The sequence below is a fragment of the Coturnix japonica genome, chromosome 2 (assembly GCF_001577835.2).
Source record: "Coturnix japonica isolate 7356 chromosome 2, Coturnix japonica 2.1, whole genome shotgun sequence".
NCBI lineage: Eukaryota > Metazoa > Chordata > Aves > Galliformes > Phasianidae > Coturnix > Coturnix japonica.
The window spans coordinates 67,463,878-67,491,644 of record NC_029517.1 but is presented as its reverse complement, the minus strand read 5'-3'; the positions used below and the strand labels follow the sequence as shown (position 1 = coordinate 67,491,644).

The window sequence follows — 27,767 nt, the reverse complement described above, 5'->3', positions numbered from 1 at the left end:
GTGTTTGACAAGCTGTAGCCCCCCTGTTTGTGAGAAGCCCTTGCTCTAGAAGGAACTGGGGTTAAAGAAGCAAGGGAATCATAGAATTATTTGAGTTGGAACAGACCCTCAAAGGTCACTTAGTCCAACTTTCCTGCAATAAACAGGGATGCCTGCAACTACACCAGGTTGCACAGAGCCCTGTCCAGCCTGACTTGAATTACTCTAAGGACAGGGTATTCATCACCTCTCTGGGGAGGAATGTTGCCTTCCTTTGCAAAACAGCTCTTAGAGAGGACATGGACCAAAGAGGCACACTCATCTTCACTCTCTTAAAGTGATAGAACCTGCTTATCATGTTAACCCAGCAGAATGTACAAGTCATCTGCTTTCTTCTGTATGGAAACATCCAGGGCCTGGAGGAGATGATACATCGAGAAGATGAAAAGTATTTAAAAACTTCTATGATCACACAAGTCATAGATTGAGGCAATACACTGAAGTGCTTCAAGAAATACCTTACTCTTGAATGGGTTGTCATTTCAAATAGATTTTATTCAGCAGGCCTAGGATCCTATGAGTCATTTCTCTTCATCCCTATTCCTCATCCAAAGGTTTGCAAAGAAACATTTGTAAAGTTCAACATTCCAAGACAAAGCTACGATTACTGCTACAAAATCCTCCAGCTGCTTCCATCTGCACTTCTGAGCAGTGGTTTCTATGGGAGGTCCATAGAATCACAGAATCATTAAGACTGGAAAATACCACTAAGGTTATCTAGTCCAACCATCAACCCATCACCACCATAGCCATTCTTTAGGGAATGAGCACAAAAAATTCTACTCAATAAATCATTTGGCTTTTGGAGTTTTGACAGCCTCTGTACAAAATCTCTCAATAATCAGATGCTTCCTTCTGCAACTGACCTTAAATGTTTTATAAACATTTATTTGTTAAACATAAACCGCTGTTTGGAATGAAAATTCCATCTGCGTTTCTCACATCTTCACTTGTGTCCCAACCCAGAAAAGCAGGGGGGTGCTACAGACTATTTCTACAGTTGGGTGTGTCTGAGCAGCTGGTTCCTCACCTGGCTCTTTCCCCACAGAGCCCAGCTCAAAAGAGGGGAAACCACCTTGCTGGAAAATGGAGAAAACAGGCAGTTTTTTCACAAAAAAAAAAAACCAACAGAAAACAAAACAAAACCCTGGAGATTTTGTTGCAAGCTTAGAGAAAGCAGAAGAATTTTCAAAACTTCTGTTCATTTGTAAGTTAGTTATTAGTCCTGCTTAGCCCAAACTCCCAGCCACCCATGCTGCCTACCTACTGGCTTACCACCTGCCTCTGGCCTTGAGTGAGCCAATTGTCTTCCCAGGCAAGAACACAGGTATATACAACCCCTATAGTTCAAAAGCTTCCACTGAATTCACAGGAAGGCTGTACTGGTACTATTTGGGATGAGAGGTCTGAAGGAAATGGGGCAGGCTCTCCCGGAGCTCAGTGTGAGCTCTGCAGCACTACAGCTGATACTGAAATGAATTAGAACAGTCAGCTCCAGCTCATTGCCTTTGATCTTTCTTTGTGGGTGATTTATGAGAGTGTTTCTGGAGTTTTGTGTGCACCTGAGCATGACACCAGTAGGCAAAGGAGCTCATACCACACACTGACTTTTTATGCCACAAAGGACAAAGAAAGCTCCAAAAAGGCTTCAGTTACCAGAAAATTCAGCATGTGTGAAAAGGAAAAGGATAGGAAGCTGAAATATATTTCCAACACACTGTGGTCTCTGCTGTTTTGCATAGAATAGAAGGAGGCGGGCAGGAATTTGGGAGGAGTGAGCTGTGATTCAAGGCTGCAAGCAAACACCACATAATCCTGTATCCTTCTGCAGCACTGGTGCTCACAGCCAGGGCATGAATCTGCAGACAGACTGAATTTAATATGCATTGTTCAAAATCAAATTAATACACCCCTGTGATATTTCAGAAAAAATAAATAAATATTAAAGTACTCGTTATAAAGCTAAAACTCTGACTTTTTCTGTTCCTCTCTTCCTTCAGAGAGGCTGACTTGCCAAAGACCCTTATGAGGACAATCATGCTTTTCAAAATGAGTATCAAATGCTGGTCTTAATACAGTTTTGGTTTATATCCACTTAGCAGCTCTGCAGGGCTGTTGTGGGCACCGTGCTGAATATGGAGCTGCTGGCGTTGCCCTCATTTGTCCTTTTTACTTCAGGGTAATTTCTCCCCTCATTTTGCCTTTTTATTTTTTTTTTTCTCTTCAATTCTTTATTCATTCCACCCTATTTGAACAAAGAAGCTCTCAGGAAAAGGCTGTCTCTCGTTCCGTGTTGGTAAAAACAGGCCCTCAGCCAACCTGTTGTCTTTATGAGCTATCAAAATAGCAATAAGAATAAAAATTAAAATATTTGCACATCCTGAGGAAAAAAACCCACCAGCATCTACAAAAAGCAGTAAATCTAATTAATGGACTTTAACTCTCTTGAAATCCACAATTCTGCAATCCTTCAGTTTTACGGCGTTCCCTTCTCCTGTGCAGTTTTAATGCCCAATCCTGGCACAAGAGGTTTTCTCCCAGCCCCAGCAGCCCCCAGCTCTTCCCCTCTCAGGATTCACCCTATTGGTGCTGAGCAACATTTTCAGAGCTGCACACAGCGCTGACTGCCTGGGAACCAGCAAAATCGCTTCTTCCTAATCCTCAAAGCTTGCTTGAGCAGATTTGCTGGCACCGTGCCTGTGCTAGAGGACAGGAACATTTAAAATCACATAATTTTTTTGGCTCATTGAAACCATTCTGTTGCCTTGTTGTTTTTTTTTCATTGCCATTCAGCTTGATTTGAAAGCAATTTTCTCAATGGAGCACTTCGCAGAGGTTGGGAGTGCGCTGTGCTCAATGCCGCATCCTAACCGTAAGCCTCGTTGGTGCTGCTTTATTTTCTGGCACTGTCAGGTTGTGAGTAATCCTCACCTCTCCACTTCTGGCACAGATCCTTTCCTACGCGGTCATCAGATGCCCAGTGAAGCTTACTCCATTCAGACAGATTCTCAACTCCTTTTTTACAGCTCACTTTCAGGATTCGTTGCTGCTTGTTAATGCAAGCCTCCGAGCATGCTGCTGCTGTGCATTTTTAAACACTTACCCAAATGTCATCTCTATTATTTCCAAACTCTCAGACTCTTTGGGGATAGCTTAGATGCAAATGAGCTGTCAAAGAAAGATTACTTGAACCAACATTCAGAATGACAAAGGCTTACAGCCTTCATGCACGGCTCATGGCTTCCAGCTTCCCAGTCAGCTGCTATTTGCCAAAATCAAGGGCTTATATGCGCAGTCCAAAAAAGTGCTTTGCTTTGTTATTGTGGGTCACAGTTTCTTTTCTATCAAAAGATTTAAATCTCTCAGATCTAGAAAAATTCTGATTTCTGTGGCATCTCAGCGGTTGCTCAGCTACCCACCCATTCACCCCACACATGCCTTGAAACTAAAAATGCATTTTGGAGGCTGCTGTCCTCTGCACAGTGGAGTTGCTTTTCCCTGTCCTGAACTGGTTGGAGCTGCTGCACAGGTGGGTTGAAAGAATAATGGTGTTTATCTTACCCTGTGCAGAAGCCTGGAAGGCAATGAACACTGCTCAGACAGAACAAGCCAGGATCTATCTTCTCAATTGCAGGCACAAATTCAGCAGGCTCCAAGAGGAGATGCAATGCTACTGCAGCAAGAAAGGAAGTGCAGTGAAGATAGTGAAGGGTCCAGAGCACAAGTTTTATGAGGAGTGTCTGAGGTAACTGGAATTGTTTGTTCTGGAGAAGAGGAGGCTCAGGGGAGACCTTATCGCTCCCTACAACTACCTGAAAGAAAGCTGTGGTGAGGTGAGTGTTGACCTCTTCTCCCAGGTAACAGCAATAGGATAAGAGGGAATGACCTCAAGTTGCACCAGGGGAGGTTCAGGTTGGATGTTAGGAAAATTTTCTTTCTAGAAGTGATGAGATATTGGAACAGGTTGCCCAGGGAGGTGATGGAATCGCTGGGCCCGGAGGTGGTCAAGAAATGTGTAGATGCAGCACTGTGGGACATAGTTTAGTGAGCATGGTGGTGAAGGGCTGGTGGTTGGTGGATCTCAGTGGTCTTTTCCAGCATTAGTGATTCTATAATTCTGTGAAAAGCACAGTATTGCAGAGCCCAGTATTGTAACTGCAGGTGGCACCCCTGCTTCTGCCATGGTGACACATTTTGCTAAGAGCTGGTTTCTTTCATCAGAAATCAGAGAGCCCCAGAGGCTGAGGAATTTAAAACAAATCCTGACCTGTTTTAACAGTCAGTGTTACACACAGGAGATGCATATGCTCATGCACTCGATTAAAGCGGACTAGCAAGCCAAATTTGACTGTCATACTAGTACTGACGTCAACAGAAGGCCCTCTGTGCTTGAACAGCAGCTGTCACAATTTGTTCTGAGTAATATTTAGTCAAAATCAAATGCAGGCAGAGACAGCAGGTATTCTGCAAATATTCTGGTCTAGCAGTGCGTGGGCCCTGGAAGAACAGGGCTTGGGGTGCACAAGATCTGCTTAGCTCTGGCTTGCTGTGTTTGCTAAGAACCCCTCTGATCACACTGGCAATGGTCCACAGGATGTCTTTTTCAGCAAGATAATGAAATGCAATTTTAAAAGTAAACACATACACTGCAGTTTTCATCCCAAGAGCTTAAAAGTGCACCTGGGCACTAATTAATCTGTTCGGCATCTCTGCAAGGTAAAGAAATATTTTTCCCCCTGTGTGGAAACTGAGGCACAAGGAAGTGGAGTATCTTGCCAAAGGTCAAAGAAGAAGTCCATCACAGGAGAAAAGATTTTCCTAATTGGTTAAAATCATGGGCTAATGAGTACTCCCTGTAATTGATGAAGATTTGTTCTGTGCATTGCATGGTTTACTCCTGCTGAGAGATGCTTTGTGCCCACAAACTGCTGCATCAAGGCCAAATATTTATCAGTATGTCATACCCAGTTGGTTCTCAGCCCAAATCACTGCAGTCTGTAGCCCCTGCCAGCATAGTTTATAGGTTTATGGATCAAGAACATCAAGCTTGATAATAGCCAAGACTCTGTCCCACAGCACCTTCAGAGATAACAAGAAAAAGTGCAGTGCAGTCAAATATTACAAACATGTTATACAGTGCTGGATAAAAGGGAGCCATGCAACAACTGCTGATGTTTTTGTTTACAACATAGAAAGAGGAAAGGACATTGTTTTCGTATGTGTGTCACTCCTTGAATGTGTCTAGTGGGAAAAGCCTTAGTATTTCCAGGCTCATTGCTCTGCACTGCATTGTATTCTTGCTCATGTCCTGCTCCACAGAGGGATGTATACCAGCACTGCCATTTCTCTAGGTGCCTCGCTTTGAGGCCTGCCTCTCATTTTGAGCAGGGTCTTTCCACTCAGACGCAGGTTGAAATTACTTTATGCTCCCATTTTACTCCGTACTTAGTCAGTGGGATCCTGGTATTGTGACACGTGATCAGAATCACTGTTGGCCTTACCCTTGGTTGCAAAGCAGGGCTGGACAGCACCCCAAGAGGACGGGGAGGGCACAAGGCCTGCATTGCCCTGACCCACCTAGTGACTCTTCTTGCACTGTGCCAGCCAGGGATGGTGCTTACAGTCCTCCCAGCTTGCCCACTTAAAGCTGCTCCCTTAAGAATGAATCATGCTGACCTAGAAAATGTAGCAGGAATGGATATGTCGGTTACCAGGTTACTGCTGTGCCTTGCAAAATCGCAGCGAGCTCTTTCCTAAGGGATGAACTTTCACTTCCTGCCCCAAGTGATAACATTCTCTGCAAGCACAGGGGTGTCTGTAGTTGGATTTAGTGGATTTAGTCACAGCAGAGTTGAGGCTGCATCACTGGGAGCTGGACAAGACAGTAACAACCATGGAAATAAAAGACCGTTTTGTGAAAGATCCAAGGAAAGATTTCTGCAGGAGTCCAGACTGTGTCCCTCCAGTTGAGCATTGGAGAAAAGTCTCAGTGGGCTCTCAGAACCCCCCAAAACTCCTGCAGCCGCATCACCACATCTGTAAAGAAGATTTTCTACGTGTTGCAGGGAACGGAATGACAGAATTATATCTTTAAAGACTGTGAAAATGCCTTGGGTCTCCGGGCAGTGATTATTATTGACTTTACTGACCACATTGTCACCAGCACAGAACATTCTGCCTGTATTCTCAGGCAACTTGGAACAGTAGCTGGCATATTGTGTGGCTTGCACATTTGCCTACAAAGCTGTGGTAGCTCTGAGAGCCAAAAGGGACATTATGGATCTATAATCTATTGCTTGATCCACTGCCAGAACTTCTAGCCTTTTGTCCTATACTCATCACTTTCTAGAGGTTAATATTATTCTCCTCGAAAAAACACTGCACATAGCAGAAATGAAAAACCTGAGAAAAAAAAGAGAGAGAAGAATTTCTGATCTCAAATAAGTATTACTAAAGCTGCAGCACTGGATGTATTTTCTCCTTCTTGAATCAATTCTAAAGAGGGATTTTCCAACTAATCTGCATTCGTTACAGACTTGGAGTATTTCTACCATTGTGCTACAAACCTAGGAGATCATGTGGCACAATTTAGGCTTCCCTCCCTACAGAGTACACCAGTTCTTTGTTACAATTGTGAAAAATTAAAAGGGAGAAAGAAAAGGCTGAACACAGGCCAAGAAAGGCTATATGCCCTGGGAGCTAGAGAGAGACATTTGTGGCACAGGTTTATTTACCTTCGCTCAGTTAACTTGTGTTAGCAGAAAAAATTGCCAGGTCTGCAGGGAGTGGGATAGCATCTAATTAAATGACTAACGATGCTATTAGTTGGAGAAAACAAACGCTTTTCTTTTCAGCTGGACTGGCATGTACTTCTCCAGTGAGCACCTATGGAAAGGCTGAGCTTTAAGGATGTAATTCCTGAAAACAGAACGTTTTCCTCCCTGCTGTCAGTGCCCCAGATGTATTCGAGGCATTCACACTACACTTAGGAGGAGCTAGAACTGTTCTGCTTGCAGGTGAGCTGACCTGCAGTATGCTTGGCTATGCACATCCACAGTCCATGCACAGCTCATGCATAAGGACTTGGTTCTGCATGAGTGCTCTTCACCAGCAGACTTCATGCAAAGTACAGATGCAAAGTAAATCCATCCGTGTCCATGGGGTCAGACTTACATTTCCCAGCACGTCCTGGCTGTCACTTGAAACGTTGTCCTCCACTGAGCCACAGACACTACTCACATTTTCTGTGCTTAAAGACATCTGAGTTAGTACTTTCACACAAACTCAGGAGTCTGCAAATGCTGAGCACATCTGAAAATCAGGTACTTCATTTTGGTGCTTGCACAGGAGTCTCATCTCAGAAAAGCCATTTGCAAATTTAGTTCTAAATATTTTATCATGTCTATTCCCATCAGAAGTAGCTGTGCAGATTAAATACAAAATGCCTGTAGAGTCCTCAGATAAGATACACCACTGACACAGAATGTATTGTTAATTATGATTAATTATTATTATTCTGCAAGCTGACAGGCATCTGACTGATGGATACTTCCTAATCCCTATTCTCTCCCCAGACTTACCTCCTAATTAGTGTCTTCTAGAACCTTGTAATCACATGCCTTGCAAATGAACTGCATGTTATCTAGCCAGATAGATTACAGTAGATTGCCTGACTTACTCTGTCGCAAACAGTCTAGAATAAAAGAAAGAGAAAAACTACACGATATAAATTGTTTTCTGTTGTAAGAAAGAAAGAATTGGAGGGGGGGGGGGGGGGGAGGGTGCTCTGCGCAGTGCTAAAGACAAAGCAAGCAGCTGAGGACTGTGATACAAGAGTAAAGCCGCCCTCTGCAGGCTTCTCTGACACACAAAATAAATTAAGGCACAGCATCTATAGGGCTGTGATGCTAAAAGATCGCATTAATTGGGGAACTAAAAAGAAGGATAAGCCATTCATTCCCATATGCTCTTAACTTCATGGGTCATCTGTGCAGTATTTAAAGATCTCTTCTAGGTCTTGCACGTCAGAGTGTGAGGTTCATATGCCTATGTACATAGCAGATGGGAAGGGGCCTCAGGGAGCCCTCTTGTCCAACCCTCCTGCTTCAGCAGGTTGCTCAACACCATGGCCAGGTGTTTTGCGAAGATCTCTTTGATATCCCCATCCAGCTACGCAGGTGCTAGAAGCAGCATTTCCCTCTCATCCCCACTTCTCCTGAAGGTCACCTCTTCAGGAACAGACAGTAGTGCAATGTGTCATTCACAAATGTGGGATGCGCTCCCTGAGGCTTCATTGCTCTGCTGCAACTCCATTAAGAAACAGAGCACAAAAGATGAGTGAGTCAGAAGTCAGACAACATTCCAGATCTTCACCAGTCTGTCTTGTCAGAGTCTGTTGGGCCAGCTCTAACATCAACCCTCTGAACTGAGAGTGTTAAACTGAGTGACCAAAATGGAACCGTGCCTGTTTTATTCAGAACAAGGCCTCCCAGCAGATGGTTTGCATGCTCAACAAGTACTCCCGGACAAAGCCGTTCTGGAGAAGGAGCCAGCTTGTTGCCTGGAAGAAAACAGCTCAGAACCTCCCTGTCAGGACAGCCTGGTGTTTTCAGTGACTGAGATTCCAGTCTAACCTGGGAAAGAACTGGCAACAGACATCTTAAATGGACTCCAGTTCAATCATTGCTTATGCACAAGCCCACCCTAACCAAAACACCAGGCTCTGACCCAGCCTGGCTGGAGGGCTCACAGCATTCAGCCCTGTTGTCAGCAGGGAGAGAGTACGCACTGTGCATACCAGAAATGTTGGTTCTGATCCCACAGTTGAGCTGCAGAAATTCACAAGAACTGAAGAGAAATAGGAGATGAAAATCTAGGCAAGCTATAATTGGCAAACCTGAAGGAGAGCAAGGAATGAGCTAAGATCTCTTTCACCTGATTAAGTGATGTCTGGAAGTGTTTCAACTACGCAATGGGAATTTTTAAGTACCAGCCACATATACTTGTCAAGATTGCTTTGTCACAAAGAAACAACGCCAAGTGGTTTGTTCTGATCTGCCTGCCACTGAAATAGAATTTCACTCATTCAAAGGCACTCGCTCAACTATAAATACAAGGGCTAATACTAGCTGAGCTTTACTTCATATCTCCAAGGAACTGGAGTCCCACTCAGTCTTTTTTATATTTACTGGGTCCCAGTGATTTCCTCAGTCTGCAGACTTGCAGCAAGAGTAGTGTTTGTGGTGTATAGTTTTTGTATGTATATATTCTATGTATGTCTATGACCTTTTTGTTCTTCTAAAGACACATTTAAACCCAGCATCAGAGGAATATAATAGGCTGCATCAAAACATTGTGTGTGTTGTGGTGTCTTCCATGCTCTGTGCTTCCACATTACTGTCATTCAGGAAGGAACCAACACTGCTCCCCTCTTTTGACTCATAGCTCTGTGCAGCCCTGCACACGCTGATTTTCAGAAACAAACTCCAGTTCCTCTCCATTACAGAAGAAAATGATCACAAATGTTTTATCACGGTCTTTTCCCAAGGCTTCCTGTTAGTAGTCAAGTACAAAGGCAGATTGGAAAGGAAGGGCAGAAACAGAAACAGACCTTTATACTAATGCCTGATGACCCAGTATTTGATACAGTTTTCTCAAGCATCCAGTCTTGTCATGGCAGTCAGATCTGTAAACTAAGCCTTTATTGACTTTCTGCCATGAAAGAACAGGGAAATCAATGAAGGCAAATTAATTATTTGTCCTCGTTGTTTCTGATGTAAGAATACAGCTGTTCTTTATCAGTATGATTTGTTATTAATGTTTCCGAAATCTCACTTCAGATACATGCCCATGATCTTTGCGTTCCATGCTTCTGTTCTGATTTAATATCAAATGGATTTTAAATATCAAAATGGCTTTGTATGTGTGAGCTCTGTATTGAGTTGTGGGAATAGAAAAACAAGGACTTTTTTTTTCATCATATGCACGAGTCTGATATGACACCACCAATGGCTTCTATGGATTTAGTCACAGTTTATCCTTATGCAAGTGAGGGAAGGCAAACTCTATACTACGGAGTCTGTAGCACAGAGTATTCCAATCTGGTATCCAAATGTAGGCTTAGGAAAGTAATGAAGAGTAAAGAAAGATGTCCTTTTTTTACCAAATTTAGCAATGAACACAGGGATTCAGAAGTGGATCCATTTCAATGATCAGAAAAATCAAATGTTTACAGTCCTTTTTTTTTTGTATCCATATCCTTTTCCCCACAAGCTAGTGTAGCCCCACATATCTCATTTAACAAACTCCACAGGACTTGTTTGCCTGGCCCCAAAGGGATGTTGCAGCTCACTGATTTTCATGACAAGTTCTTGTTCTGGCAAGAGATGTACTACCACCTGACAGCAGTGTGTCAGAGTGAAAAGTTGAAAAGCAGCTTGCAGTTGTATACAAAAAGCTCCAGAAAAAAATGGAAGCAAAAATAATTGAGCTAAACTAATGAGGAGTGAAAAACGGGGGAGAAAAGGGCCTCCCATGTACTGCATTCATCACTTGAGCTCTCGACGAGCTGGTTTTGCAGCCCAGGGCAGTGCCACAGCAGCACAGGGAGCAGTGATGTGGGCAGAACTGGCAGCAACTTGAATGCTCAGCTGTCTTTACCGACGGACTGGCTGCAGCCCTAATACAGCGGGGTCAAGCGAGGGGACTGCAGGAAATGCAAGTGTCTGCTGGCCCTCCAGAGCTTAATGAGGTTAATTATTCCATTTCCCACAGAGTCGGGAAGAAGGGCTCAGAAAAGCAATTGTGTTTTGCCTTTTTCCTTCCAAGGAGACAATGACTTGTGGCTTAGGTAGCCTGGAGAAGTTGATTATCGGTCTCCTTTAGGTTCTATCTAAAGGAGAAGAGCCTTTGCCATCCAGATGCAGTGGAAGGAAGACAGACACACACAGGACAAAGAGATAGCCTTATACAGGTCCTTTTAACTCAGAATACAGGATCAGCACAGACATTACAACATACCACAGGTGAACTGAGGAGTCAAATGGGAAATGGGACCTGAATGAGGAATCCCAAGGGAAATTCTAAGGGAAGGTATTGAGGATCTCAAAAATAAAGAGGCATTTGGTAGTAGGAGATTCAGTAGTAGGAGAATAGCCATCTTTGTGTAAGGTATAGCTAATAGGACAGTGATTATGAATCTGCCAGCAGCAAAAGTCCATGGTATCACTGAGATGTTTCACAATTTAGTCAAGGGAGCTTCAGATGAAAGCAAAACCTATTAGTAGTGTGTGTGTGCTAGGGGAAAATGGAATGAATGGTATCTTATGTTTATATCACACCTCTCATCCTGAAGGATCCCAAAGCACTCCATGAACCACATATGGTAGTGACTTCTGCCTTTGCTGAAATATGGACAACAGCATGCAACATGCCAACTCTTCTAAGTTCGAGAAATGGCACTGCTGCACAGCAGCTTGGGACAAAGGCAGAGAGACAGGTAGTCAAAAATCAATATGCAAAATAACAGATGCATTGCTGAGCAAAGACATGGAGTAACAGACTGAAAATATGCAGTAGTTTCCAGAAGGATTAATTATATGAATGCAAAAAGGTTTTGGTCAGAACTGGTGCCTTATTGACTCTGGATGTTGTATGCTCACTAGGACAAATAAAGCTCTTGTTCCAGAGAGCTTCCCAGCAAATGTATTGTACACAACACTGAAATCCAAGCAAAGATGTGATCTTAAATTTAGCCCCTCATTCTCTTCCAAGAACAAAATCCTTTACATTTATTTGCATTTTATTCACAGAATGTAGCTATCTATCTATCAATTAGAAAGGCCATCTCAATATATTTTATTACCAGTGAACAGATTTTTAAACATATTTGTTCACAGGAGCAAGAGAACAGGTAAAGAGCATCCATTTTCTTCCTAAAAAGGAAGAGTGCAGTCAGTAAGGTTGAATCCACGAGTTTCACAACACACTTGTCCTGTTCCATTACTGAAGGGTGGTGGACACACAGCAGCATATCTAACACACTTCTAATGTGGCCTCACATGCTAATTATCTTCACTTTTCAAACAGCCTTGCAAAACTGCTGCATATTTTACAAGCTTATGCATCAAATTCTCCCTTCCCTTTTTATCATAATGATATTTGAGAATATTTAGCATGGTTTTATTTGCTGTGGGAGAGAGGCAGCAGTTTCTAGGTCACTTTAAGAATATCTTTACCACTAGTTGGTGAGGAATTATGGGTAAGAAAGGCATAGCAATGACAGCACTGTTGATGTTTATCATAATCCCTATGTAGGTGTGTTAATGAAATTGCATGCGACAGCAGATGAATGCAGCAGCTTTTATCTACATCCCATTAAATTCTTAAAGCACAATCAGGGGCGAAGCCAGACATGTCCTCTTTTTTCCCATAAGAGGCAAATTGTGACATATTCTGCAAAAGCAAAACTTCCTGGACAAAGCACACAAGATATTTAAAGTTCTGGAGAATGTAATGTTAAGTTCAAAAGACGTAAGAATGCATCTTGTTCAGAAAAAAGAAACAAATCTGCTTTCATTGTTTGTAGTGGTTAAAAGGCAGTGCTTCATACAGGGCAAACATTCTGTGGTGGTTTTTATTTTTTTGCGTTGGTTTGTTTTTTTTCTTTGCCTGTAGATGGTGCAGTTGGGCAGTAAAGTTTCAAAGATTTCCTTTAAATAATGAGGAAATTGGGATCAGGAGTTAGGCATTACCAGATGTTCACAGTTCAGAAACATTTTCTTCTGTTCAAAACTTGCAGCAAGATTTCCTCCCAACACAAAAATCTCAAGGAAAGCCCAGATGATAAAGAATACACCATTTGTCTATAGACTGCCTTTATAAATTGTGTGCTCCTCACTTATCTCATAGAGCAATGGCAGCGTGCTTATTGAAACAGTCTTTGGGCACCAAACCAAAGCAAACATTTACCAGGGTTAAAAGAGACGATGTTCTGACCCTTCTGAATAAGCAGGAAACGGACTTTCAGGACATCAGTTTGTCTCACTCCCTAGAGGCTGACCAAACCCATGGCGTGAAACATAAGAGAACTGTTTTATAATTTTCAATGCAGAACAGGATCTGTGTTAACCACCTCGATCCTGAGCAACATAAACTCCAGGAAAAACCTGGAAAAACCTGGAGCAAGATGGAGAGGAACATAAGGGAAGCAGCATGTTGATACAGCTACAATAATAATTTAACACTAAAAACAAAGAAACAAACGACAAAAACAAAACCACAAAACACACACACATGAAAAATAATTTAAAAATCCAGTCCAAGACAAACATTAGTGTTAGCGTTTGTGCTGCCCCAACACTACTCTGACTTGTGTAAGGGAAACTGCTGATCACAGCCTGAACCTGTGATTAACTGTCTGAGGCAAGCAATGAGTCAGCTGCAGGAGCACAGGTGAAGGTAATTCAGCTGCGCTCACAGAAGGGGTGGAGCTTGACTCCACCTCTCCTAGATCCCATTTAAGGGCTGACCACCACTAAGGTAGCATCTCTTTCTGGAGATTGCTCCTTTGTGGAGTTTTTGTGGTGAGTCTCAACATTGGTGAGCATCCATTTTGACTGAAGGCCTATCACTGGTGAGTCTTTCCTTAGATACCCTCTGGCTATCTATTACTCTGTAATTACAACTATACCTTTTTATTATTCCAACTGTACATTTTGCTAGTGCAAACTGTAAAGTCAGTTTCTTATGAGACAAAGCCCTTGCATAGAAGTGCTTCTTGAATTACCCTCACTTCGCACAGGCAGGTTGAATTGACACTGGATTCTTGGGCTAAAAATGATGGGTGAAGCTCAGCTTCAAGTTTACATTAAAGCCTGAATGCAAACACTGAGAGAGGAGTATCATCAGACCCAGCAGTCTGGCTTGTCACAGTGAAATTCTCATGCACTGTTATGACAGTGGGTGATTTGCTGATAAGAAGCCATCAGCTTCTATGCAGGCAATGCAAGAAATTCATTTTTGCTGAGCTCTTCTTGGCCCAAATCCTTCTACACAATTCCTTTTATTCATTTTATTGAAAATATAATGTTATTTACTGAGGTGGTTTTTCTACCTAGTTTAATTTGCTGTTAAGAGAACATGGCCTAGCATCTTTTGGAAAACTGTGGTAAATCAGCTTTGGTCTAGTTCAGGCTAAAGCCCTAGAAATGCCCATCCTTTCCAAGGGGAGTCCAAGGAGCCAAGGCACCAAAGAATTTCTTCAGAGTTATAAGAAAAAAGAATAGATACCGTTCACTGTCAGAGAGCCCTTTTCTTGTTGAAGTTTGTGGCGGTGTGGATAACCACACTGGCTGCTGCTAGGAAGAAACTGATAAAGTGACTCTGTGGAACTGCAGGCAATACCTCATCTGGGTGAAGGAGGAACTCAAGCAGTTGGCACAATGCGGAGTTCTGGCAAGCTGAGCATACCCTGAAATGAGAGTTAAGAACTTTCCAGTTTCATTACCAACCCTAACAAAGACCCTCTGCATGATTTCAGCCATAAGGACACACAACTCACGGCTGCATTTCAGTGTGTTTTGGTGGTAACAAATTCTAATGATAATAATGGGAATGAGTCCACTGTATTTGCTGTCTGAAGTCAGTTTATATGCCAAATCAGTGCAGGCTGCAGTACTGCTCCTTGTCTCTGATGTATTTCACCCAGAAGCCCTGGAGCTTTCTCTTCTCCAGGCTGAAGAAGCCCAGTTCCCTCAGTGTGTACAGTACCACAGCATCACAGAGTGGCTGATGTCAGCAGGGACATCTCAAGGTCATCTGGTCCAACTCCTCAGGCAGGTTCAGCTAAGGCAAATTATCCAGCACCATATGCAGTTGGATTTTGAGGTTCTCCAAGGTCAGAGAGGCTCTGGAATCTCTTGGGGCAAACCATCCCAGTGTTCCATCACCCTCACAGTAATATAAGTGTTTGTTGTTTTTTTTTTAATATTCAAATGAAATTTTCTGTGTTTCAGCTTAGGCTCATTTCCTCTCATCCTGCCAGTCGGCACCACTGAGGGGAGGATGGTTCTGTATACTGAGCTCTACAGCAGCAACAGAATCTGCCTTCCATCCTGGGAGGTGGCTGAAAATTTCCATGGAAATAATCTCATTTTCTTTCACAGTATGTGGGTGTTAGATGTGATTTACAGAAGTATCAGTTTACAGTGGATAGTATACAAGATAGTATGCGGACTTTATTTCAAAACAATAAAGCCCTTCAGTACACCAAACCAGACGGGTGTATGGCCATACATGCTCCACTATGCAGTGGCCCATACTCCTTTAATCTGTATCACACTCAAGTAGGACAAGTAGGGCAGCTAGAACTTGCAGCACTCTGCCAGGTAGTCTGAGTACAGCTTAGGCATCAGACAGTTTCCAGTGTGTAGTACAAGTAAAATGCCTGGGGCGTGTGACCAGATGTTATAATCACATTCTTGCAAGTACAAAGAATGGGCTTAGTTCATTTTATTTGTCAGTATATACAGGCTCTACATTCATAAGCCAAGGAAGGCCGGAGTCTCATTAATTATTGTTATGACTACTTGTAATTAGAATTTTAAACCTTCTGAAATCAAAAGGTATGGATACTGATGCTTACTCACATAAGAAAACTGTACCCTGAATGAAAAGCTGACCTACTGAACTCAGTGTGGGCCTGGGGCTCATGTACTGATTAGTAAGATAACTTAAGACCTTTGAATTTAATGAAAGTATCTCTGGCATGATTCTCTCCTCTTTAGAACAAGCGATCATCATGCACAAGGCTGAAGTCAGCTTGGAACAGCTATGTAGGTCAGGGGTGTCAGCCCCACTCATCCCATTTCTGGTGACTATCAAGGCCAGCAAGAGGCACAGTGTAGATGCTGCAGTACCAGTGATAGTTCAGAGAAACTCCTTTATCTCCATAGCCAGAAGAAATCTGCTTGCATTTGCAAGGCTTGCTGAGTTAGGTCTCTTGATCCAGCTATCGGTAAATGCTTGTCAGAGTTCACAGAGTCAAAATTCAAACAGAAAAATAAAAATGATTTTAATTTCATGTAAGAAAACAAAGTTATTTCCCAAAATTAATGTTTTTTCTTAACAGTGGAACAGCTTTGTCACATATGCTGCAGCATGTTGCTCTTTCCAGATGTCCAATTTTGCTCAAGTTGTGACACACAGTTTGTGGGAGCAACACTTATGCTACTGCTCGCCACACCCTTTAAAAGCACAGCTAACTCTGTTACAGGCTGTCTGTATGGAGCTGTATGAGACTATGGGGTTTACTGGGAACCATAGCACATAAGTCAGCACATGCTTTGGTTGTCAGCTGTGCACCTGCTTTGACCATCAGGCTGTTTGTTTCTGTTGATGAACAATGATAATCTCACTAAACATCCACCCTGGAGGTGTGTCTGGTGCTCAGAACTTATTGCTTCTTGCTGATAGCCTCCAACTCATACTGGCCATGACAGTGCTGACCTTCTGCATGCACAGTGTGTTTCAGGGGCTCCTTTCTTGCTATTCAGCATCCCATCCATTCCACGAGGGGTAAAGAGAAAATATGGTGCCAGGTAGGAACATAAAGCATTTATGTTTTCTCTATTTTCAGTGTTCTCCACCAGAGGCTAGCTACTTCAACAGGACCCATTCTCCATGTGGGAAGAGCTTCAATGACAAATATCTTCTGGAATTGGGAAGCTTCAAGGCTTACTGGAAACCAGATTCAAGTCTTCTTCACCAGAACATTTGAAACAGCAAGCACCCAAACATCTGTTCGCTGCATAAAGCCTGGGCATCACACCCAGTCAATACTAAACAACCCAGGACAGCAGGGCAAAGAAGTTGTAAAGAGCTTTGCTGGAGGGTGTTGACTGGATGCGTGCAAGTTGTAGATAAAAAAGAGAACACTGCCTCATCCTGGAGGGTATTCAAGGAAGGGAAGCCAGCAATGACCCTCTCCTGCTTCACTTTCCAGTCACTGACAACACTTGTGCTTTGCAAAGAAGTCTTAGCAACCCAGTGACTTTGTAATTAAACAGACTTTAAGCTCAAAGATCCCACGGTACCTTATGGTACATTTGCATCAATCCCTGTGCCAGTACATGCAGTCTGGACCCAGCACAGTTAATTCTGTTGCTATTGGTGTTTTTATGCCCTCCTGTCACATTGAAAATGATCATATAAAGTCCCAGATTGGGCTTCTCTATGATACAAATGGGAACAAAGTTATTATTAATAATAATAATAAAGCTTACTGCTTCTCTAATGGGCTAAAATAAGAAGTGAGGCAGCTGCAGGTGGATGTTTGACAGTTTGACCATTCTCCTGTGACCAGCCAGCTGCAAACATCTCACTTCTAACACCAAACACTTGCACAGCGCTTTGCTCAGCTGCCACATTTGGAACCACTACATGATCCTTGAGGTCCCTTCCAACCCGGGTCATTCTGTGATTCTGTGTGAACCAGTTCGGGTTGGGGGTGGTTCCGAGAGCCGGGCCACACTCTGAGGCGCGAGGAGGTGGCGGTTGTTTGGCGGCCATTGGCCCTCAGCCGTCACCCCGCCGGCGCGGCGCGGGCAGCCGCAGGGGAGTCCCCATAGCGGCGGGTTTCCCCACGCAGCGCCAGGGCCGCTCGGTCACACGGAGGCGCCATTTCCTCTGCCCTTCCTTTGCCCTTAAGCCGCTGTGCCGGCGGCCGTGCCCGCTCTTCATCCCGCAACCGGCGGCTGCGAGCGGCTGACACCGGCCGCTTTATCCTAATAAAGCGATGGGGCCCAGCAGCCGCGCCGCTCTCCCTTCGCCCTATAAATAGGCTCCGTGCGCGGCCCGCGGGCTTTGGCCGCCCCGGCTCGGCAGGCGGAGCTCAGCGCATTGGGGCCGCCGCTGTCGCCAGGAGAGCCCCGGCAAGATGCCCCGGGTAGACGCAGACCTCAAGCTGGACTTTAAAGATGTCCTGCTCAGACCCAAACGAAGCAGCCTCAAAAGCAGATCCGAGGTGGGGGCACTCAGCATGCTTTCCCCGCTCAGCACCCTAACTTCCCCAGCCCTCCGCCCTCCTTTCCTTCCCCGCTTTATTTTTATCCCCCCCCGCTCTAACGTAGCCGTGCCCTCCCCGATCGAAACGCCCTTTGCGAGGGGGGGTGGGTGGATGCGGTGCTCTTTTCGGAAGGGGGGAGGGTGGGAAAGGGGGTCGCTGTGAGGCGGGGTTCTGCCCCGCTCCTTGTTGGAAATAAAGGGAAAATGAAAGGGTCGGGGGGCTGCCTGCTGCCGACAGGTGCCGCTGCGGAGAGCGGGTTTGGGGACAGGGGGGGTGAGCTGCGCTGTTTGCCGGGGGTGCGTCTGCGTCCTCAGGCTCCGGGCCCGTGGGCAGCGCTGTACCGCTGACACGAACATAAAGCGAGAGTGGATCAGCCTGGCCCCAGCTGCGAACCCATCAGGTGGCAACGGGAGCAGTGGGATCCGTTCCTCTCGCAGCCATTGTAACCCCTCTGGTGGTGGCTTGCTTTGCTCCTCTGCGTCCCTTTTGGCTCAGGGCTGCTGTCAGCGGGGAGATCCCTGCTGCTATCTCTCACCCCAGATCAGGGAAGACCCCAGGAAATCCTATGGGGATTGCCTCCACAGAAAAGATGGCCGCCTACCGAAGCCAAGGTGCCTTCTGGTTCACCTCGCGTAACCCCGAGGCTGAGAAAGGATTTGCTTTGACTGATGAAGGTTTTACGCTGTGCTGGGGGATGGAAAGAGGATTAAGCTTTTCTCCAAGGGAAACACAGTTGTGAGAGACTGAGACCAAGGGGGTGAGGTAGAAAGAGAAGCCTGGAAAGGGCAGCAGGGGTGGTTGTGTCATTTAGGAGTGTGTGGATAGGGCTTGGGGGCCAGCAACAGAGCCAGAGCATTTTTGCCACTGTGCAGGCCTAAGATTGGAGGGACCTTCCCAGTAGAAGGGTCGCTTTGGGTTAGTCTTTTCTAAATTGCAAGGAGTAATGTCCAGGTTGTGTGACTCATGGTGCATAGCTACTCCTCACAAGACCTGGAGGCCCCTCGTACAGCAATTAAGTCCCTTCTGGCCCTTTGCTTTCAGCATCCACAGCCCCCCTCTAAAAGTCACTGTGCCAGCCTGGCAAACAGGTGGAGCTGTGCTCCAGCGAGTGGCACATGGCTCCTTCAGAGTGCTGTTGGATATATATATTTAGCAGTGTGCAGGCTGTGGATAGAAGGGTTGCTGGGAAGGGAAAATGATAGGGGGAACATGAGCTGATATGGCAGGGTTGTAGCGGGTGGCTATGATGAACTGTTAAAAGCATTTCAGATGAGGAAAAAAGTGCGTGTCATGGGGGGAGGGGGAGGTCAGTGGAAACTGATGAAGGTTAAGAAATTGGACACCATCACTGAGGCTGTAGCAACAGGAATAAAGTGTCTGTGAGAGCCAGATCTGAAATGGACAGCCGCAGTCTGCCTCAAAACAAGAATATAAATAAATAGTGCTGGCAGCAGAACAGAGGTAGCATACTACAGTGCCTCTTACCCAGCAAGCTGCTGCTTTGAAGCTTTTATCAGCAAGGGCTTTGCTTTTTTGGTGTGAATGCCTCAATTTGCACAAGGCTAGATTGCTGTGCAGTCAGCTCCTTAGCCAGTTTGGGTTGTTTGCAGCTCTACTTGAGGGTCTGCTATTCTGATGATTGGTTTTGATTCTGTGCACCATCTTTGGTTTTTTTTTTATCACTGTTTTCTCTTTGAAAAGATACCAGAAATCTTGAAGTTTGAATTCAAACTCAGGGTAAAATTATTGAGAACAAGGATTGAAGTCAGAGACTGTAGGAGTACAGCATTGCCTGTCAGTGGCTCGGCACTCCCATAGCATGTTACTCTTGGCTTTGCTGGACTTAGCCTCTGCAGAGTGTCCCATGTAAGTGCATTGGGCTTGCTGTCCTCTAATTTTGAATTTATACTTGTAAATTTAAACAAGACCTGGGAGCTTTAACAGAACAACCAAAGTCCCACTATCCATAGAGGGACTATATTCATCTGCCGGAGGTCTAGGTGGGAGCCATGCCAGAGTAGCTATAGAAGACAGCAGCGAGGATATCCACAGTAACACTTACTTTCCAGACAAGGGAACAAAAAGAAACCTTAGGACTATCCAGTATGGAGAAGAAACAACCGTGGTGGATATGCTAGAATTCCAAGAAGTGAGGAGTGGGATAAAAAAGGTGAAACTGATAAGTGGTTGCTGGTTGCCTCTCACAAAACAAGATGCAGGAAGCACTGAATGGAGTTAGGAGGTAAAGGTCGTGCTTTTTATGTAATGTATAAATGAGCTTTGGAATTTATTGCTATAGAATACCAGAGAGACTAAAGATGTGAATGTTTTCAATAAAATACTGGGCAAGTTTTTTGTCTATGAGTGGCTATTTAGCTCAGGGGTTTGGAGAGGGTTTTTGACTTCAAAGGTGTCTAAACAGTGTCTTCTTAGGACCTGGGAAGGTAGACTAAGGAAGGAATCTTTTAAAACTTGCCTTGATTTTGATGTTTCCTTCCCAAACATCTGGTGTTGGCCGTTGGAGATCTAGAACACCACATAAATGTCTGCAGCCCCCTGCAGCATTTCTCCTTGTCTTGTACTACAAAAAGCCTCATTAGTGAAGGCCCTGCAATTATCCTACACAAATGCTGTTGTTACAGTATTATCAGCCGAGTGAACAATTGCATGAGATCCCTCTAACTTGTTGGCTAAAGGAAGTGATGTGTTAAAAGTTACAGTAGATGAAAGTGCAAATCACTGACATTAATGGCCTCGTGTTTCCTGTCTAGCTTTGCATCTTGACTCAGACTTTCTTACGTTTACTTATCTTAAGTTCATTTGAAAGAGACTTTTCCTCTGTATTTGTGTAAGGTTGTAGGTCTGGTACCAATGTCTCTGCAGAACTATTTGTGTCATACCTTTCTTTTTCTTTTTTTTTACCTGGTTTCTAGTTAATCATTACATTAAAAGTGAATGAAATACACTAGATGTCTTCCTTGTACTATCTCCCCTTGTTAACTGCAGCATAAATTGATAGAAGAATGTTATGTCAGCACAGATGGGTGGGGAACCAGGCCACTCTGATAGTGAAAGCCAGGTCACTGTCTGTCCCTGGATTAAGGAAGTGAGGAATAATGAAAACTATGAAAGAGCCTTCATTTTTCACTGCGTCATCTCAAAAACTAAATTAATATCTTACTGTTGAGCATTTCTTAGTTATCTTTAGGTATATCTTAGTTATCTAAAGGTATGATTGCTCATCACAGAATCACAGAATGACCCGGGTTGGAAGGGACCTCAAGGATCATGTAGTTCCAACCCCCCTGCCTGGCAGGGCCACCAAACACAACATTTACTAGATCAGGTTGCCCAGGGCCCCGTCCAACCTGGCTTGAACACCTCCAAGGACGGGGCATCCACAACCTCCCTGGGCAGCCTGTTCCAGGGCCTAACCACTCTCCTAGTGAAGAACTTCCCCCTAACAAAGAGTGAACTTGGTTTTGAATTATTATATTGTCACTAACATTAAAGAACAGGACAAAGCTGTTTGTGCCCTGGAGTCGGGGGAGATTCTAGCTCTTAGTTCTGTGGAGTTAGGATTTCATCCCTGGTTTCTCAGGCAGCCACACAAACAGCTGAGGCTACTTCTATATAAAATCATTCACAGTTGTCACTGTCTTTTCTTTCCCTATCTGTCTCTTCCAAATGCATCTGCATTGAGCTTGTTGTTGTTCTTTGAAATATCAACCCTCTTTTTCTTCCACAAGAGCTCTCTAACACAGCAAATATTACTTCATATCTGTATTTTCCTTGTTGTTTGGAAAGCAGAGGTTGTAATTAATAAATGAAATTAAGTGAGGCAATAGCTGAATGAAAGGAGAAAATCTGAGGAAAAATTAAGAAGCATTATTCAAAACTTGCTGTCAGTGAAATCCATCACAAAAGTCATTAGGATTTCAATCAGTTACTGAAAAGAAAGCTGTGCTTGTTTGTTGCAGGTTACCTCACGCGCACTTTTCACCTTCCGCAACTCCAAGCAGACGTACACGGGGAATTCCCATCATAGTGGCAAACATGGACACCGTGGGGACATTTGAAATGGCTGTTGTTATGGCTAAAGTAAGTCTTGGTTCTCATTTCTATAACAGTTTGGGAACCTGGTGAGTAAGGGTAAACAGTCCTTGTTAATTTTTTAGCTTTGAGTGAGAATGGGGCCGAGGAGTTATAAAATGAAGAGCAATAAGGTGTGGTCTTGCTTCAAAAGCAGATTTACTTTTATGGCATCACTGTTGCATGGAGTGAGAGACCCAGATTAAGAATGTTAGTGGGAATGTAGGAGGGCCACAAAGATGATCAGAGGGCTGGAGCACCTTCCCTATGAGGACAGGCTGAGGAGTTGGGCTCGTTCAGCCTGGAGAAGAGAAGGTTGCGGGGTGACCTCATAGCAGCGTTCAATACCTGAAGGGAACCTACACCCAGGAGGGGAGTAAACTCTTCGAAAGGGCTGACAATGCAGGACACAGGGAAATGGTTCTTTAGTTAAAAGAGGGAAGATTTAGTTTGGATTGTTAGGGGGAAGTTCTTCACTAGGAGGGTGGTTAGGCCCTGGAACAGGCTGCCCAGGGAGGTTGTGGAATGCCCCGTCCTTGGAGGTGTTCAAGACCAGGTTGGACAGGGCCCTGGGCAACTGATCTAGTAAAGGCGTATGTTTGGTGGCCCTGCCAGGCAGGGGGGCTGGAACTACATATGATCCTTGATGGTCCCTTCCAACCTGGATCATTCTGTGATTCTGTGAATGTTTACTGGATGTAGCTCAGCTTCAGGTGGGGGACCTCTACAGCTTAGTTTCTGTTGTGTATATGTGTTCCATTGCAGAAAAAAAAACCTGTTAGCTAAAAAAAAAAGGTTTTTGAAAGAGTGGGTTACTGAATAAAGCTGCGGCAGTCAGGGAGTCTTTAGTTAATTAGCCTTCGGCCTCAAGTCTCACCTTAATCTCTTACAGTGCATAAGCACAAACAAAATATTGACCATAACCTTATTAAATGTCAGAAAACCTGAATCCTGAGAAGTTGTTTCACGTATTGCTAAGCTACCTTTGGAGAGCCATCTGGAGTTGCCTGGTTGCTTATTCACTGTTATTCATTGTTATTCTTTCAAGCAAGATGAGTCTATACTTAAAATGGGAATTTGTGATATCCTGTTTGTTATTCCACAGCTGAGGGAAAGATGAGTGAACTTGGACATTAATATAAGTTCTCTTATTTTTGCTAGCATGCAATGTTCACTGCAATTCACAAGCATTATTCTCTGGAAGAATGGAAACTGTTTGCTGCCAATCACCCAGAATGCCTTGAGGTACATTTTCATACTGTAAATTATTATGGTTTATTGCTTTGTTCTGAACTTGCATACCTTGAGGTCTCTTGGGAATACTGTTGTGAAGTGAGGTTTTGAGGAATGAAGATATTTGCTCTTCTTTAACACATCTAGGGAAGTGGCTTGTCCTGGTTTAGAAAAGAATAGCTCTTTGAGTCTGTTTTGAAAGTGCTTATGTTAAGATGCAAAAGCAAAGAATATGTATTTGCAGAAGGGAAATGGAGAACTACCCTGAGCAAACAAGAAGGAATAGGAGTTGGTCTTGTTGCTGGCTTTTGTTCCTGGTGGGGAGCACTGTAGTGTTGGGAAAGGAGAAGCCCAAGTTCACAACTGAATTAACCTAATAGTGAACTGACCGTGCATGTCCTAGTGCTAGGCAGAGTCTTTGCTGTCAGGTATGCATGTGGATACAGAGCCTGGGTGCTGGACTCAAGTAGGGATGAGTTTTGAAAGTTGTCATTGTGTGTGTGTGTCTTCCATTTACCTCTTGCACCAGTAGAAGAGCGGGTCTAATTATCCCCAGTACTCCTTAGAGTTTGGCACAGTTTTGAAGCGTGACCTGTATAGAAAAGAGTACTGCTTAGTTGTTTTGTATCCCTACCTTATAATTATGCTGTATAGACTATTGATTACAGAATTGTCTGAAAGCCAGTCTATCACTTAGGTTCATCAAGATTCCTTATATGCCACCATAGGATAGAAAGTGACCTAGGAATATGCTGTGCCTAGACACATTGGCACTTAAATAGCTCTTTGTGGTTCCTAATATCACCAGAGCAGGCTCTTCTAGTGATTAAATTTTGACTTGCTCTGTGACCTCAGGTCACTGCAGAGTTTCTTTGGGCCAACAGCTGTAGAAACTACTTGTTTGGTGGAAAGAACTCTTACAAAGACAAAGGAGGACCTGGCTTCAGTGAGGGGGTTTGACGACAGTCACCAGAAGTCCCTTACAAACTGAACTGTTGTGTGATTCTGTAGATCAGGGAAGGGTTTATGAATTTAAATCCAAATCCTTCTCTATGACACTACTCCAAGTTTTGCCACCGTTTCCCTGGGCATGCACCAAGTTGGAGCCTCTGTGTCTGTGTTAATCTAAATATAGCTGAGCATCTCAGGTGATTGTATTTGACTATGATAAGCCACTTGGGAATGAAGTGCTCATAAAACAGTAACCTTGCTTTGTTTAAGATACTGTAAGCAAAACAGAGGGAGCCTTCCTGGTATTGCCAGGAAGGCATTTATTCAATATTATATAGCATGACTTTAACCAGCTTTCCCTTGAAGACCCCCTGAAACATATGCAAAAGATGTACAAGGAGTATTTACTGCAATTTTTACAAATTAACTGCTCTGTTTTGTTCTCCCTCTGTCTTTCTAGCATGTAGCAGCAAGCTCAGGTAGTGGAAAAGCTGATTTGGAGAAGTTAACAAGCATTCTAGAGGCCATCCCACCTATCAGATACATCTGCTTGGATGTGGCAAATGGCTATTCAGAACATTTTGTGACATTTGTGAAGTCTGTCCGTGCCCTGTTCCCAAATCACACCATTATGGTAAGTCTGTAGAAAGGATGTGTCATGTGAATTCTGTCTGTGAATAGGACCTGGAGTTTGAGTGCCCTGTATAGCTCCACCAATTTGTGTCCTCATTGGAGGAAAAAAATAAAAAGAGAGAGAAAAAGAAGCCTGTCTGAAACATCTTGCTTTCCAGACAAATGCATGTGGACAGATACTCTTCTGAGAATACAGAGGGCAGCTCCGTTCATCTCTCAGTTCAGCAAGGTGTTGACTCTGTGCCAAATGATGATGGTTTAATAACATGTTGGCATTGTCAGTCTTCCATTGCTGAAAATATCTGTTCAATGTGTGCTCTGATATAGCAGTGTGATGCTGACATTTCAGGCTGGGTGGATCCAGTTTTTCTACTACTCACATCCTCCTTCCTATACCAAATGCAACCTCTAATGTTAAAATATTTACAGAAATCACAGAATTATCAAGGTTGGAAAAGACCTAGTCATCTAGGGGAGAGGGAAGATTTAGGTTGGATGTGTAGGGGGAAGTTCTTCACTAGGAGAGTGGTTAGGCCCTGGAACAGGCTGCCCAGGGAGGTTGTGGATGCCCCGTCCTTGGAGGGTTCAAGACCAGGTTGGACGGGGCCCTGGGCAACCTGATCTAGTTAATGTGTATGTTTGGTGGCCCTGCCAGGCAGGGGGGTTGGAACTACATGATCCTTGAGGTCCCTTCCAACCCGGGTCATTCTGTGATTCTGTGTGTGCATCAGCGATACTAATACTTGCAGCGAAGCCATACATCAACTTGGTTCTCAGGGCTTTTGATGGAATGAGTCTGAATTTGTTTTCATGCAAACAGCAGAAATTCTCAAGCAGCAGATTCTTAATGAGACTACTAAACTTTCTTCACATCACTGCCACAAAAAGTTATGTACTTAGGCAACGCTTTCCCACTTGTTTGTGCCGAGCATAACAGTTTGTGCATAAAATAATCGTGGAGTAAAAGTGATCATAAGTGCACAGTTTGACTTGGTTCACTAGGAAACTACATGTTCAAGCAGCTCACAGAAGACTACATTCTTTCCTCCAGTGTCAGTAGAAGGCGGCATTCTTACCTGCTGAATGATGGCAGCCCTGGAAGATTGAGGTGATCTGAAATGTGTGGCGAGGTTCTAGGTTACCACAAGCTAATAAACAGGCATCCTTCATCACATCCCAGCAGACATGGGAAGCTTTTTGGTGTGTCACTGTTTCTTATGACTTTGAGGAAACCTTTTTAAGTTCGAAGTGTGATAGTTGCATGGTTTTAGAGCTGGCTGCTTCATACAATAGTGAGGGAAGGAACTGTTTCCTTGCTTTGGAATTAGTAACACTAGGGCTGTTATTGCTCTAGTTTCTTTGGCATGAAGTTTTGTGGGGAGGGAGTTTAAACAATTGAAAACAAAAACAAACAAATTCAAACCTCTTCCCTGTCAGTTCCAGTGAGAAAATTGTTATCCCCTCTTCCACCTCCAGGTGGAATCTTCAGGCTGTTGACTTTGCTGGCTGAGGAGGGAGCTCAGCTGAGATGAATTGACCAGAAGGCTCTGGTGTAAGTGCCAAAATTACATGTAAAGCCCAGATATCGAGTTCAAGCTCCTTATGCCAGGTCTCATTCATCTTCCACATCTGTTCAACTTCTTAGTTCCTTTGCTTCTGCGCCTTTTTTTCTTCCTATAAGTCTTGACCTCAGAGTGCGACCTATTTAAAAACATATACAGGCCCTGACTTGTTCATTTACCTTCTCCAACTGTGGCTTCTCTCTCTGATTGTGGCTTAATAAGGATCGTGTTTTTCATCTCCTACAACAGGGTTAAACTTTCATTTTTAAAAACATGCTAACAGACTTGGAGTGGTCAAAAACCTTCTGTTTTCCAAGGCTTTCAGAGTCTGTGCAGTGTCCAAAAGTCTTCCATTTGGCTCAGAAGACAAACTTATGCCCCATTTGTGAATGAGTTTACTTTGCAGTCTGCACAAAAATGGCCTTCTGAAGCTGTTCCTGGCTGCAATACTCATCTAGACTGTTTTCATGGTACTTTGGAAGGCGTGTCCTGCTGCTGCCTGTTCTCTGGCTGCTTTGATGTTGTGCTGTGCCTGCAGTATGCTCTTTGCTGTTGTGGCTTTCAAACAAAAGAGTTAGCAGTTAAATACAAGATATAAAAAATAAAGGAGCTTTCTCCTAGCTGAAAGTGATCTCCAGGACCTTGCAGGCTGCCTTGTTTGCTTTCCTCAGCATGACCGTTCATTCCACAGTCAGCTGCAGTGCAGTACAAAACAATAATCCAACCCCAGGTCTCAGGGAGTGTGTGCTCCCAGGGGCCGTGTAATGGGTTCAGCTCTGAGGCTGAAATGTGATGTGCAAGGCAACTGTGATTAACATAGTACTCTCTGGGGCCAATACTCCAGTGTAGATGAAGGATGTGTCTTGCGTAAGTGCTTTTCAAGAGCATGTTTTTTCCTTTTCTAAATACTTGCTTTTACAATTACATTACCTTATTTTTTTTTTCCTGCCCTGAGTCTTTTCACTCTTGCCTTTTATATACTGAATTACAAATATCAGTTTATCCACAAAAGACAAAAAGTAGGAAACACAGGTGGGGGCAAAAAAGGATTGCATGAATTGCCTTGAATTAGATTAGATTAGATTGAGGATGGAGGAAGAAGCAGAGCTCCTGAGAGCCATGTGGATTTGTCTCTACTTCTCTGAATCAAGAGTAATAGTTCAGTGGGGTATTAAGCTGTAACAGCATCATGT

General features: G+C 43.9%; 1 protein-coding gene and 1 long non-coding RNA gene across 2 annotated transcripts in view; both read left to right on the top strand.

Moving 5' to 3' along the window:
- Positions 1–13,596: 13,596 nt before the first annotated feature.
- Positions 13,597–17,127, top strand: LOC107309683. Its single transcript, XR_001553285.2, has 2 exons — positions 13,597–13,672; positions 16,676–17,127. It is a non-coding gene; the product is annotated as an uncharacterized LOC107309683 (long non-coding RNA).
- Positions 17,128–17,601: 474 nt separating this feature from the next.
- The window catches only part of GMPR (guanosine monophosphate reductase), a 38,941-nt gene continuing 28,775 nt past the window's right edge, over positions 17,602–27,767 (top strand). The window contains 5 exon segments of the mRNA XM_015854675.2: positions 17,602–18,061; positions 22,084–22,134; positions 22,136–22,204; positions 23,357–23,440; positions 24,840–25,013. Coding sequence (XP_015710161.1) covers positions 17,975–18,061; positions 22,084–22,134; positions 22,136–22,204; positions 23,357–23,440; positions 24,840–25,013 — 465 coding nt within the window. The 5' untranslated portion in view covers positions 17,602–17,974.